Raw genomic sequence first — 15,402 nt, 5'->3', positions numbered from 1 at the left:
ATTGTTCATGAAATGTTAAGCAAACGAAGTATATTACTCAGTATTTTTAAATTTACGCTCGTTAACCTTTAATTATGGTGGAATTGTAAACGTTAATATTTTTTCTGATTGCAGTCATCAGCCTTTACAAAAATAATTTCAAGGCTACCTGTAGAATGGTTTTTATAGGTGGATATTTCGTGTTCGACCATGACCATCGTCTTAAAATGAAAACAGGTGGTCTACTCCATCAGTGACGATAGACACGTGTCTTATAGCCGAATGCGGCATTGCCAACAATATAAGAAAATTAAATAATAAAACAGACTATCTCCATGAATATAGCAGCAAGTGAAGAGAAACAGATACCAAAATAAAATAATTCCTTTTCACAATAGACTGGAAGAAAAAAGAAACATCAGTATTTTAAATGGTTGAATTTCACGAACAATCACACACAATACATTGATAAAATAATTTAATTAACTACATATCAAAAGTAATATATTTATCTAGATTCGTATTCTACACGTGTATAATTGTTCTATATTTTAAAAATATATGCAATTCTTAAGAGCGTAAACTTGGCAACAGTGATTAAATATGTTTGAAATCATACAAAATGCATAATAATAGTCTAGGGTTTTATCGAACATTTTTACATTTTCTTTAGAGCTTATCTTGATTGAAAATAAAATGTTTGGGATAGTTATCGTTTTAAATACTCTAAATACTTTTAAATTTGATCAATTTAATCAATTTGTATTTGTAGAAGTCTTACAGATTTATTCATATGATATATTTTGTAGAGATTATTTGCTGCTAGGTAGCTGGTCTTTCAGTGGTTGTAACATCCAGTTGGACCTGTTTTTTTGAAATTTCAAAGTACACACACACCTATAATTCTATAGCAAGTTTTTTTACCGTTAGCAATCAGTGAATATTAAGCAAAATCTTCATTCATAAAACGAAGTTTCCATGAAAAGTAAAACCGCGGGTAACTTACGCAAGCAGACTTCTTCAGTATATTACAACTGTGCTCTTTTAATATGCCTATAGCCTCTTCTATCTCTCAAACCTTAATCCTAGGGGCCTTAGTGAACATTTTCGTTGATATCGTTAGTTGTCTCTGATTTTGGTCGTCGCTAACGCTTTTCGTTAGTCACGCGGATATAGTCACATGTGAATTCAGCTACCCACAATTTTACTCACTCATATGATTATCAAAATGACTGAAATTTTAATACTTTTTATTAGAAGTTAAACTAGACAATTGAACAGAACCACTCCGAACTGTCAGCGATATTCCTATGCGTTTCCTGTCAACTGTCAATTTGTGCATCTTTCTGTATCATAATATCTATATTTGGAAAATAATTTTAGTTTTTAGTTATTGGAAAAGCTGCTTTTCAAAAACTGAATGATTTCAATTATTTAATTAACAATTAAAATTTTTTGGTGCAAATAGTACCCTAGTTCAATAGAGCTGCGTTTATATAGCTTAGTCCCTTTACTGCAAATATTTGTGAAAACAAACCTTGTGATTGTCAAAAATTGTAGATTATATGAATGATGTGACTAGATTTTATTAATGCATTCATATTTATAGTCCTAGAAGAAGACGACTAGATTTATTCTTGTTTATACTGTACTTTTACACATTCTACAGCAAAGAAATCTATAAATATAAATCGTTTTGTAATTATGTGTAATATTGTGTATATTCAATGAAATTTTTATTCCCCCTTTACATTTATCGCTAAACGAATTTGTTTATTAATCTCCTATACTAATGCGCAAGCGCGTTGACAATATTGCAAAAAATCCAAGACCGATTGTTATCCAAACAAGATCAGTGCGACATTCATATAAATTTCGTGTTTTGAAAACAATGTAAAAGTGACATGAACTCAATTTATTTATGGTAGTGTTGTTCCGCCGTAGTTATCCCTAAGTGTCTATTGTGTTTGTGAAAAACGTAAATATTAAAAGTTGTGTAGATACGTAGTTTATTATAAAGTACCATGATATTTTCCCGGTAGATAACCTTGAATTATTCCAAGATTTGTTATCCTAGGACCGAATTTTTAGTTGTAATAAAATTGTAAGTAATACACTTATAATTTTCGCTTTGAAAAATATTTTTTTATTTGGTTAAATGTTGATATGAAACATACTAATGTAAAAATATTTTTTATTAATTAAGCTGATATGAAAATTTTGGAACTAAGTTCGATATAAAGAATTTTTTAAACTGATAATTCATTTTCCTGGAAATACTTGCGGTCTAGGGGGGTTTATCTATTTAACGGTAGGTTTCATTTTTTTGATAACAACATATCCATTATAACATTTATAAAGGATATCTACCTTACATGATAATTGGTTTTGTATATCGTCTTACGAGGCCCTTAATTTGATTAATATATACATACGTTAATTATAATTAAAAAATTATCAATATAAACATGCTATTTATATAACTATGCAACTAATACGTTTCCAATGTAAGGAAGTTACTCTAACTTGTACTACCATAAAATATAAAATACTAGGCCTTTTATTATTACTTCATAAATTTGGAGTATTTATATTTTGAAATAGGAATATTTTCATGTAGGATACGGTTTATCCCAAAAATCACCCAGACATGGGGAAATTTTTTTCTCTGTAGAGCTAGAGTTGTGATTAATTTTTGGAAAGTGTTATTTCCGTGGTTATCAGCTCATTGCATGTGTGACCGCCTACTGTCCAGCGTGAAATTAGTTTTGATAGTAACTAAAAAGTTGTCTCGACGAACCAAACGGCTTTCGGGAAATGTGCTGTGGCTGATGATGAATTCACCAAGCTACTTGGAAATCGCAGAGCTCTCGTTCATATATCAGAAACCGTTTATAGTACAGCTGCGTAAAAAGTGAAAACAATTGTGGTATCGAAAGAAACCTAAAAGTTATTTCTAAGTTTGTATGCCTACCGGTAGGGGGCGTAAACAAACGAATTTGAAAAGCTAAATATTCTGAAATTAACCTGATTAACGGACAACAAAAATAATAATCATATTTTATTTAAATTTTGCATATTGGAAATAACAAGTTTCAGTCTATCTGTGGTAGAAATAATTTGAAGTCAGACTTATTTTGAAATCCTCGTAGACCATGTAATTGTTTCTTTTCGTTATATAAAAAAGACCAAAAAACACTCATGATCCCAAGAATAGTATGCAACAAAGATTGAAATACGTAAAAATACGAGGATGGTCCAAGAAGTACCTATCCCAACAAAGAAAACACAAAAATTTCGAGAGAAAATATATTTTTCAATGTAATGTCCTTTTTCCAGCGATGTTCAACAAGTTCAAGGCCAAGGGTCATGTTGACAGAAAATATTTTTATCAATGAACAGGTTGAGTGTGTTTAAAAATGTTGAGAAAGATGACATTTCGTTTACTGTGTTCATACTAGACTTTCATCTTTGCTTTATTCATCAAGAAATTAATATCATTACGCGGGTATATGCTGCTTCTTCTTTTGCGGAAATTTATTCTTAGTCGTTTCCACGAGCTATGACAGGGTTTCTCAACCTTTTCAACACTGCGATCCTCTTTTCAAGTTGAGAGTTTTGGCGACCCTCTTGTACAGTCTATTTTTACGAATGAGAGAATAATAAAATAATAAAGCATTCGTAATCAAGTAAAAAATGATAAAAAAACTAATTCGTTTCAAATATTTCGAGTAGTTTCGACGCACATGTACCCACTTGCTTTGATACTCCACTAGGAATGTAGTGAAACGGTTTAGTTTTATTTATGTGTTACTGATTTTTGGCTTCAATTTGGCAAAAATTCATATTCACACTTTTAGAGTTAGTTGTACTAATGCTTATTGGACATTCTCCGGTGAATTATTTAAAATGATCGAAAGTACCTGGATCAAGCGGTCTTGAACTAATGAAATATTTATTATTCTCTCAGTAGATTGTTGTATCTTAATTGAGGTTAGGTTAGGTTAGGTTCTGGAGAATACATGTTAATGTTGAATGTGAAACCAATTAAATAACCTTTGAAATTTTCTTAAAGGTACATGAACCATGTCTGCGGAGACTGAGCTGACAATGCAGACAGGGCTCTCGCCAGTCCTACTGCCAGATATGACTGCTCTTAGTCTTATCGGTCATAGAACACAGGCAACGCATCTTGCAGCTCATCCACAACCTCCACAACATCCCAGTATGCAGCAAAATCCCAACCGTAAGTTAAAACTAGTCTAAACATTCTTAATCGATATAAATATTGAGTTTTACGAGACAGAAATACTATTGAGGAAAATAAAATTCGTGGATGACGGTACCGGACTTTCCGCAACATCCGTGTTCATATGGCCACTTTTAAAGCAGAAGATTACTTCGAAGCATTCCACGGCACTTTCAGAATAATGTTATCGTAACTTTTTTTCGGTTTTTTTGTTATATCACATAAAAAAATAATGTTTGAACAACATTCGAAATTCTTTTGTCACCATATTTACCCAATTACTAAAAAACTATTATTATATGAGATTGAAACTAAAATATCTGTAAAATAGTGATACATATTTTTGTTATTAGAATCAATCCGCATATTCAAATTGGTCATAAAAATCATAAAAATGACCATTTTCAATTTAAAAAAAATTGGATGAGATGATACCATCATGACGTAATCATGACGTCATCATAAATGAATTTACACTTTGACGAATCTCTTCATTTTTTGTCTTCCCTCTACTTCTTGGATTCTCTGTTATAAACATTATTGTAATATCAATTTGTATTATTATAAAATATATTTATTAGTATTTTTTAAAAATAAACAAAAAATAAATCCAATATTATTCTAAGATAGTGGATTTAGTCAAGCTATAAACTTACTTTGGTTACTACTTTTCTTATTGGGCAACCATGAACTAAGTTAGGTATTGTGATTTAAAATAGAAATCCTTTAATACATTTCTAGCCTGTTAGAGCTTGTTTTATCAATGAAAATATAATTATAAAATATACTGATGATGTCATTCTTAAATATAGAATGCATAGTATGTATAATTTAAAAATTCCTTATTATCTATGTATCATAACGATATTATTTTGATTACAAAACAAATCAAGAATCTTATCTAATTAATAAGATTTATTAAACTTTTTAAGCTGAGGTAAACAATTTTAGGTTTGACTTCCTTAAAAAAATCGACGCCTCCGCCTGTGATTGGCATTTTGTTGCTTCTCCAGCATACCATGTCACGGAATCGATCGCGTCGTTTAAAAATACAACGTTGTCAAGCTCAAAATTTAATCTGTAAAAAAAACAAATTTAGTAATTTGTATGTATGTAAAATATGTAGCAATAACCTGAATTAAATCGAGATTCTAATTAATTAATGATTTTGATCTCATAATACATATTTTAAAATACATACATACATACATATTTTTACTTATCTAATATTATAGCAACAACATATTTATATAGTTTTAAAAATATTGATTGAATAATTGTAATGAGCCGAACCGTTTTATTTTGTAACTATTGAAAATACTTATCTCGTAAATATTTTTTTATAAGAACATCCCTATTTCACATTGTTATTAGTATGATGGCTTTATTGTTTCTCAGAATATTCTCTTCCCAATTTTTTGGACCCATTTTTAAAATGCTTTTTCCACTTGAATAGGAATGAAAAGGAACGCAAAATCAGAACTGAACTGTGAGTTGTTTGATCAACAGTTATAGGAGAATGGTTGAAAATGTCAAACTTTCATCATAAAACATTAGAAGATTGTAACATTAATGGTTACCTAGACAAAAAACTTAAGTGAAAACTCTATTACTTTTTGGATAGTTTATTGTCGATGTTTGACAACGTTGTCCGTTGTCCAACACGGAGCACTCGCAGCTCATGTTGACGTCATGATTGCAAATGGCTGTCGTCTTTTGTAACTAGATAGACAATCTCTTCAAACAAATAATAGTGGTGTGTTTAGTGTGCTTGTGTATTTAATTTATTTACAATATATAGAATAAAAAATGTATCCCGGATCTGGAGGCCGTAAGTAGAATTCAATATTTTAATTATATAAATAGTAATTCAAAGCGTTAGTGTTTGTTGTCATAAACGAGGTCTACATAGACTAAATTCTTTGTTTGAACATTTTATCGTAAATTTCTGCTATATTTTCTTGAATTTTCCGTAATTTTACCTACTTTCCACTGGAATAAAATAACTTCTAGGGAGAAAATTCGTTGGAATTAAGCGAGTTAGATATTTAACTTAACCTATCAAACCAGGCTCTTTAATATCGAGTTTGAAATAAGGTCATTGAATTTTTCTAATTCGATTATATAGTGGAAGTTAGGTAAAAAATTCCGTCGTAGTTGCGATTGCGACCTTTCTAATACTAATTCAAAACGGAAATCGACCTGATATTCTATTTATTTTTGGAAATTTGGTTCAACAAACATAAACAAATCATTTTTTATTATTATAATCGAGTAAAATATATAATCTTTGAATTTCTAGACCTGTTCAAATATATGTTACTGCGTTATAACTTGAATCATTTAATTTATGTATCATATTGATAAAAATATAGTTAAATATTCAACTAAAGACTATTGAAATGATTCATCAGTAATTTCTAAGTATTTTATTTTTTATACATTCCAAACAGGAAACTTTTAGGAGTTGCTATTACAAAGTTAAATCACTAATTCTTTAAAATCCAAGTGCATGTAAGGTCGTTGACCTTATAGCGCATAGGGTTCTTGAGACTATTGATTTGGATCTAGTTATTGCAAGATGAAGAAATTATGTAATTTATTTATTTTGCTTTGTTATTAGATATAATTCTTCACTATCCTTTGTTCTTAAACTACTTTCCAATTTGAGTTATGCCTACTAATTTATTATATTGTTAAAATATAACAAATTTAATGGATTGTGTGCTGTAAGTTCTGGTTTTTATGTTGTAAATCATTATACACTTTTTCTAAAATAGACCGAACTCCTATTCAATACAAATTTCCTATTTCACATTGCCATTGACATTCCCATTAAAATTCCAGGAATTGTGAAATCCAGATGTCTCAAAATGGACATTTGAATGAATTTTTGCTAAGAAAGATTCATTTTTTCGTGAATTTTGGCTTGATATGCTTGTTACAGGTTGTCATAAAATAAAATTGTCAAAGTTTATTTTAGTAGTTAAAACCTCATTTTTGTATTTGATAATGTTTCTTTTGATATGCAATTCAAATATAGCATATTCTAAACCAATGGATAATATGAAGGATTTTTATAATTTTGGTATGCATTACAAAAAGTGCCATGTAACTTCCATGAAGTTTACATTTTTTTAGGGACGTGATCTATGAATTAGTAATGACAAATTTGACTTGGACCATTTTTTAAAATTCTATCTAAATGTATAATATAATCTACTCCTCGATTCAATATAAGGTGTTTCTGAATGAAGGTGGGCTTTTGATATAAGCACCGTTTATAAATCCACTGATATTAATAGCATTGCATATGCAGTATTCATATTGTTGTGTTTGTTTTATTTGCATTGGTCAACAAATATTATACACATCTATTGACAAAGATCTGCGATCCTGACGACCCTTAAGGTAATACTGAATGATGATATTCATTTTTTTTAATACAACACATATATTTTACCATACCGGAATTATCATTTATTTTAGATCAATTTTCTTAAATAAGTAAACTTGCAACTTTGGTAAAAAGTCCTGTATCTTGACGGGTGCTTTCAAGATTGAGGTATAGAGGTGATATGAGGTAAAATTGGAACAATGTTGCCAGGCTTTCAAGATTGAGAAAATATGAAACAATCTTATGTTCATATTTAATATCATGAAAATATATATTTAATTCTTATATTCCAGAATTGGATATATTAAAATTGTTCCACTCATTTTAAATAATTTCTTTTAGAATGTATTCACAATGAACTTATTTCCTCTGTTTTTATCAAAAAATAACAAATTTATGAAGTTTTATTTTATTTGACATTCATGAATATCTATAAAATAGATAATGTAGCATATTGCAACTTTTTATCCCTAGACAAAAAATTTAGTTATTGTGTCATATTTGCACACAACTATTGTGATATAGGCAATCAGTTTGTTCTTAAAAGAGCAACTTTAACAATGCAACAAAATTAAACTGAGTGTAAACAAAACCAATTTTACATTGTCTGACAAACCCACACAAAATTGTTAATTCAAGTATGTATCTAAGGAGTAGATGACACTTATAGATCTTTAAAAATTAAAATAACTGTGTAAAGTATTTATATATATTATATACAAGTGTTCATTGTGTCCAAAATAATATAGAAATTGTACTCTTCAACAAGTAATTGAACTAATAGTTTGAAATTCTGAAAGTATACATATTGAACCTGAATCTGTAGAATAGAAGGGTTACTGTTGGTATCTAGTTTATAAACTATTATCATAAATATACTAATTCAAAACCATAACTTTTTTATGGATTTTTAACTGATTCTAGATACACTATAAAACTACACTGATCATTTTTTAACTGGAATTTTCAAGAAAACTAAAAAAATACATTGCTTCAAAAAATCATTCCATTTTTTAAAAATAATCTCAAAAATATTACATCAACATGGAAACAAAAAATACAGAAAGTTTTTGGTTGCTTTAATAAAAATTAAATGGTTTAGTTGAAGCAGTGTATATTGGAAAATCTGGTACTTTTCGAATCTGTACATGGTGTGCATGACATAATAAAAATTGATTCAGTTGATGGACATTTTTAAGAACAAAAATCCAATAAAAAGTTTTTTCATAGAAGCTTGGCAGACCAGTCCTCCTAGACAGACAAGCCCTACCTCACAAACCACATTTGCAGAATCATTAGCAGGTAAATTTTGTGTTTTGAGTAGATTTTTTTGTAGTCTTGTTTATTTTTCGGGAGTCTTGTGTGGTTTGCATTTAAATTATTACAATTTTGGCGTTAAAAGTGGCCATATTTGTCGAACCAGAGTATATTGAAGGACGGCCGCTACTTGATTCATTTAAATTAACAGTATTCGACATATAACAAATTTTTAATAAAAAATAGTCACAACGAACTGTACAATTTCTCTTATTCTTCTTGATTAACTTGATGTGGTTTGGGCATTGTATGTTTTTTCAAGAAGGAAAAGGGGAGATACATTCCTTATTTAAGAATTATTTGATGGTACAAAAGTTAAAATCGTCATATTTAGGAAATACAATCAATAAAAATTCACTTAATATTTATCACCCTGATTTAAAATACATCATAATCTTTGTAACCAATGAATTAAGTTGCTGAGTGAAGTTAGCTTCTGTATATTGCCTTTTGATCAAGGTTTTCTTAAAATTTTTAGCAATTCGTCAGGATAATTCCCTTGCTGTTTATAACGGTTTACAGCTCCATAACTGATGATTTTTGTTATAGCGGGTGCATCAGGAACCTCTTTGGGCGCCACAAGTACTGCTGTTGCAGTTCCTGGCACAACCGGAGCTGTTGCTGCAGTATCACCGCCAGTAGAGCCCCCGGTCTTTCAATGTCCGAGAAGGCCAAATTTAGGACGAGAAGGTCGACCTATAGGACTCAAGGCCAACCATTTTCAAATCACAATGCCTAGGGGCTTCGTACATCACTATGACGTTAATATTCAACCTGACAAATGTCCTCGAAAGGTCAGTAAATTAAACCATCCAACTAGCACATACAACATGAAAATCAATACTCTGGATCTAAAATATACTTTGACAAAAATCAAGTTCATAGTATGTAACATATTTATAATTATTTCAGGTAAATAGAGAAATAATTGAAACCATGGTAAAAGCATACGGCAAGATATTCGGCAACCTCAAACCAGTATTTGATGGTCGAAATAATCTATATACAAGAGATCCATTACCTATCGGTAACTCGCGTGAAGAACTGGAGGTAACCCTACCAGGCGAAGGTAAAGACAGACTTTTTCGGGTGTCCATCAAATGGGTTGCCCAAGTGTCTCTTTACGGTTTGGAAGAAGCTCTAGAAGGCAGAACGAGGCAGATACCATTTGAAGCTATTTTGGCTTTGGATGTAGTTATGAGGCATTTACCTTCAATGAGCTATACACCTGTAGGGAGAAGTTTCTTTAGTAGTCCTGAAGGATATTACCATCCTTTAGGTAAGCAAATTAATAACTAAACAGATATTCAAGAGATATGTTTTCAATGCAGCTTTGTAACTATATGTTTAATATGTATATTGTTATGTAGGTGGTGGTAGAGAGGTCTGGTTTGGATTCCATCAATCAGTGAGACCTAGTCAATGGAAAATGATGCTCAATATTGACGGTAAGTGTGTTTATGTATCATTAGGGTTCACACCAGCAATGAAAATTTAGTGGTCCAAAAGGACCACCTAAGTTATGATTTAGTGGTCCAAAAATATAACGTGGTAGACAAAAGTAAAAAAATTAACATATGCATGCTACACACACTTTTATACATATTTTTACAGCATATATTAATTCTTTTATGCAAAAACAGCACAGTAAATATAAAACATAGGTTTTTTTAAAAATATTTTGGGCGACAAATTTGTCGTCGATGTGTATGATTTTCGCGACATTTTTTGATGATTTGGCGACAATTGTCGCTTAGTCGCCATGCTGGCGTGAACCCTATGTATCATGATCGATTTATTTGATTTGTTTAGCCATACTTATGACAACTTTTTCAAGTAATTGAATTAGGAAATGTATCAGCTAATGAAATATTTCCCCCTCTCAGCAGTGAAACTCTATTTATGATCTGTCATTGAATATGTTTGTTGATTATTATATTTTTTTAGTATCTGCAACTGCATTTTATAAAGCGCAACCTGTGATAGAATTTATGTGTGAGGTTCTCGATATACGAGATATAAACGAACAAAGAAAACCTCTCACCGATAGCCAACGCGTTAAATTCACAAAAGAAATTAAAGGATTAAAAATCGAAATAACCCATTGTGGAGCTATGAGGAGAAAATATAGGGTGTGTAACGTTACTAGGAGGCCTGCGCAAATGCAATCGTAAGTAGAAACATAATAATACAGATATCTTATCTTATAAAGCTGAATTTAATTTTGTTTTGAAGCCAAAAAGTACCAAAGCTGCAAATCTCAGCATACTGTAAATTATGCTTTTCATAACAATTCGGTTTATATGTGGAATTAATGTTGAAAGTTCAAAGAATTAAAAACAAACAAACCATTAGGTGATCACATTTATCCACTGATATTACTGGACCATTCACTTTGTTCAGTTTACGAACGCTAATGAAAATGATGTGGATTACTTTCCAAATGTTCAGATCATGATTGGATCAAGTCAATCATAGTTTTGGAAAGCCTTTTAATAACAGTAATTTGTCTGCCAAAAAAGGTTTTGGCTTTTTCTATACAGAATGCCTCTGTGTTTTGTGGTACTTGATTCTGTTATATCTATTATATCTTGAATATTGTATATATGTATAGTATGTAAATTTTATCATTAGTAAGAATGGAGTTGAATAATGATCTAACAGTTCTGAGTAAAGGAAAATCCTCGTGTAAATAAATGTAAACATCCATTCAACTGTGTGCCAAAGAATTGGGTTTTCACTGTAAGTTGAATTAATGTGATAGTTTTTGTTATTTTTTCCAGTTTTCCACTTCAGTTAGAAAATGGTCAAACTGTAGAATGTACAGTGGCTAAATATTTCTTGGACAAATATAAAATGAAATTGAGATATCCACATTTGCCATGCCTCCAGGTTGGCCAAGAACACAAGCACACATACTTACCATTAGAGGTATGCAACATTGTTGCTGGACAAAGGTGTATAAAAAAATTAACGGACATGCAAACGTCAACAATGATCAAGGCAACCGCTAGGTAATTGTTACAAAAATTTGTAGTTCTATAAACGGGATATGTTTTTTTTTGTTAATTTTCAGATCTGCACCAGATAGAGAACGAGAAATAAACAACTTGGTTCGAAGAGCTGATTTTAATAACGACGAGTACGTACAAGAATTCGGCCTGACCATCAGCAACAACATGATGGAGGTCAGAGGGAGGGTTTTACCTCCGCCAAAATTACAATACGGCGGTAGGGTAGCCTCCCTCAGCGGACAGGTGGGCTGGCACGTTAGTTTCCAGTTGTATTTTATTTTATTTTTAGCTTAGCTTGTTTTGAGGGAGATTGCAGGCAATCCTGAAAAGAGGAAACAAACAATCTACAATTATTTGTATTTCTGTATCACTAGTTTTCAAAATGTGTCAATTTTATTATTGATCAATTGATATAGGATTCTCCTTATTTCAATTAAAGAGCTCCGTACAAGTAAGTAGTCAGATACTGACATAATCTACCCACACAAAAATAATACAATTTTTTGTTGTATCAAGTGGAATAATATTCTGGTTTACATTTCAAGTTTCGAAAATAGCTCTTCACAAAAATGTCTAAAAGAAATTGTTAAAGCCGAAAACAACCTGTAATGTTAAAATTTAAATAACCATAATTATAAATCAAGTGAACTTTTATGATTCCAATAGAAGCTCAAACTAAAATTTGTTTGAGAAAAACGTACAGTGTTGTTTTTAATTAATTTTATATTGCAAATGAAAACCTTTGTTTGGCTTATGTTAGTACAGCTTATTCATAAATAACATAAGTAGATGAAATATTAAAACACATTTTTCAGTAAAACAACCTGCAATCTTCAAATTGTTCACCTTAATTTGCCTTTTTACAAGTAGTGATGTAAATTGGGGTTGCACAATTGTATATTTTTTCAATTATTTTCTGCCTGAGATGTTGGTAGCACATTTTCCTCTCATATTTTGCAAAATAAATAAAAAATACTGTGTTCTCTTGTAATGATTGTTCTAGTTGATTGTCAAAGCATTAAACCTCACACTATTTATAGAATATTTATAAGTTATAGACAGAAATGGATAAAAAACAGTTTGATTTTCATTTTTTTGATGCGCAATGAATTTGCCACGTTTGTTAAATTTTCATTGAGACATCTTCATTTTGAATGCAATTTTACAATACAATAATTTTATTTATCTTCAAATATGAAAAATTCGATACCTGCAGAATATTTTCTAATCTGTGTTATAAACTCTGAGAGGGTTAATGCTGAATAAAACTTTTCGTATTTATGAATTGTAGTATTTGTAGCATGATTGATGTGTATCATGTATGTTCATTAAAACGAGAAATCAATACGCATCAAAATTATTTCAAATATTTGAACCAGAAGCACAGTAGTTTAATATGCTACCGATCAGGGAGATTAAAACACTTCACCTTATCCTCGAAAGTTCTTTCTCTGAGTACTTTCATTATTTATTTCAAATATTTAATTTCTAATATTGCTAAGATTTACAGTATATTCTATTTAATTGGTATTTTATGAATGAAATAAATATAATCATCATTCATATGTGTCTAATTTAGTATGGTTAATGTTTCTATTGCTGCATAAAAGACACTAGTACAATAAAATTTATTGTTGATATAATTTTTCCTCTTATAAACTAATTTTTTGTCGAGTTTTGGTGTAAGCTCAAGGAGATATTTGCTTTGAACAGTAAACTACATAAAATAAATTTGATATTTTTTCCGTTTTCTTGAATCTATTGTATTTTACTTCACTAAAAATCTATATATTCACAACTGCAATTTTGAGGTCTAATTTTCATCAGTATTTCATGTGCTAATATGTTATTTTCCAAACTGGTTTAAATTTTAATTACACATTTTTTTAATTGTGCAGTTTGTTGACTGGGTTTTATATTTTTATTAAGATTAGATTGTAAAGTATGCTTATTTATAATTTTGCCAAATGTAGGAATGTGTGTTATTCGCCATATTATTTCAGTTAATTGTTACAGAGCAAACAGCAAGCAATGCCAAATCAAGGTGTATGGGATATGCGCGGTAAGCAATTCTTTACTGGTGTTGAAATAAGAGTTTGGGCTATTGCCTGCTTCGCCCCTCAACGTACCGTCCGGGAGGATGCCTTAAGGTAAGTACATAATGATAAATGACATGTTCACATTTTACCTGCACTGTCTGTAATATATCCTTAATTATCAAATATCAATCTAAAACCATAAACAATTTGATTTAATCTACCATTGTAAATATCAATTAATGTCTCGTCACTGTTTTACAAATTTTAAAAAATAATCTGCCTCTTTACTTCACTGTTTGTAAACATTTAATAAACTGGAAATGTGCAACATCTGTTAGTTTTATAATTTGTATATTTTAGTGCTGTTTGATCCAAGTATGCACAATTTAGTTTTTCTTCTCTACAGAAACCAACACTAGTATTTTGATTATTGATTTATTTCAGAAATTTTACTCAACAACTCCAAAAGATATCAAATGATGCAGGTATGCCTATAATTGGTCAGCCATGTTTCTGTAAATATGCTACCGGACCAGATCAAGTTGAACCAATGTTCCGTTATTTAAAGTCCACCTTCCAGTCATTGCAGCTTGTTGTAGTAGTTCTGCCAGGAAAGACACCAGTATATGGTAAGTTAATAAATGTAGATAACATTTCAATAACTTCAATTGTTTTCTGTTTAATGATATATTTCGTGTTATTGTGTTCATTTGCTTTGAAGCAGTGATATTGTTTTCTATTTTTTCCACAATTTTGGTTGTAGATCATTGTAGTAAATATTCCATACTCTAAGTTACGATTATTGCGAGTATTAGCATCACCATCTGCAGATTCTTAGCATTCTGTTTAGTATCATCTTCAATTGCTACTAGGCCAAACAGGGCAAGAGATCAAAAGCCAATCCAATATCACAAGATTTGGATTGCACAGCATATAAGCTGTGCTGAAAATGTATTAAAAACAAATAAAAAAATTACAAACTACTTCAATAATTTAATAATAGCACAGAAATAATTGAATACGATTTAATAATGCCTCAATTAATCTCAATTATAAATTTTTTATTGAGTATATAGAGCAGTAGCCGTGACACAAATCCAAAATTTATAGATTTATTGGAATCTTTCAAGAACAACACATGAGAATCAAACAAGTATAATTTGTTTTGAACCAACAATGTATTACTGATCTGAAAAAATCAGCATTTAGTGGTTCAGTAATCATCTGTCATTATTAAAAGACAGATCAAAAAATAAAATGAGTTTATAAAAATAAAATGTACTGATTTTTTAAATACAAACATAAAAGTTCAAAGACAAAAATTCAATAACCTACCATCTATTTCTAGTATATATGCTACATCCCATTAAATATTAATTATGTGATAACATGAATATTCATTATAAA

At 30.1% G+C, this 15,402-nt stretch overlaps 1 protein-coding gene across 24 annotated transcripts in view; it reads left to right on the top strand.

The window, feature by feature from the left end:
* LOC130897139 (protein argonaute-2) overlaps positions 1-15,402 on the top strand; it is a 30,656-nt gene that overhangs the window by 2,073 nt on the left and 13,181 nt on the right. For 4 of the 24 annotated variants that reach the window (XM_057805792.1, XM_057805788.1, XM_057805791.1 and 1 more), the window contains exons 2-10: positions 4,055-4,225; positions 9,492-9,736; positions 9,855-10,221; positions 10,313-10,390; positions 10,890-11,112; positions 11,726-11,956; positions 12,019-12,211; positions 13,973-14,106; positions 14,440-14,624. In XM_057805792.1, coding sequence (XP_057661775.1) covers positions 4,066-4,225; positions 9,492-9,736; positions 9,855-10,221; positions 10,313-10,390; positions 10,890-11,112; positions 11,726-11,956; positions 12,019-12,211; positions 13,973-14,106; positions 14,440-14,624 — 1,816 coding nt within the window. In that variant the 5' untranslated portion in view covers positions 4,055-4,065. Of the gene's footprint in view, positions 1-1,786; positions 2,084-4,054; positions 4,226-5,684; positions 6,060-8,855; positions 8,928-9,491; positions 9,737-9,854; positions 10,222-10,312; positions 10,391-10,889; positions 11,113-11,725; positions 11,957-12,018; positions 12,212-13,972; positions 14,107-14,439; positions 14,625-15,402 lie in introns of those variants that run through there. The other 20 variants (XM_057805782.1, XM_057805778.1, XM_057805779.1 and 17 more) reach the window with 15 other exon arrangements.

Source organism: Diorhabda carinulata, chromosome 8, assembly GCF_026250575.1.
Source record: "Diorhabda carinulata isolate Delta chromosome 8, icDioCari1.1, whole genome shotgun sequence".
NCBI classification, from domain to species: Eukaryota; Metazoa; Arthropoda; class Insecta; order Coleoptera; family Chrysomelidae; genus Diorhabda; species Diorhabda carinulata.
Note: the sequence above shows the minus strand (reverse complement) of the source record. Positions and strands in the feature narration are given on the sequence as shown.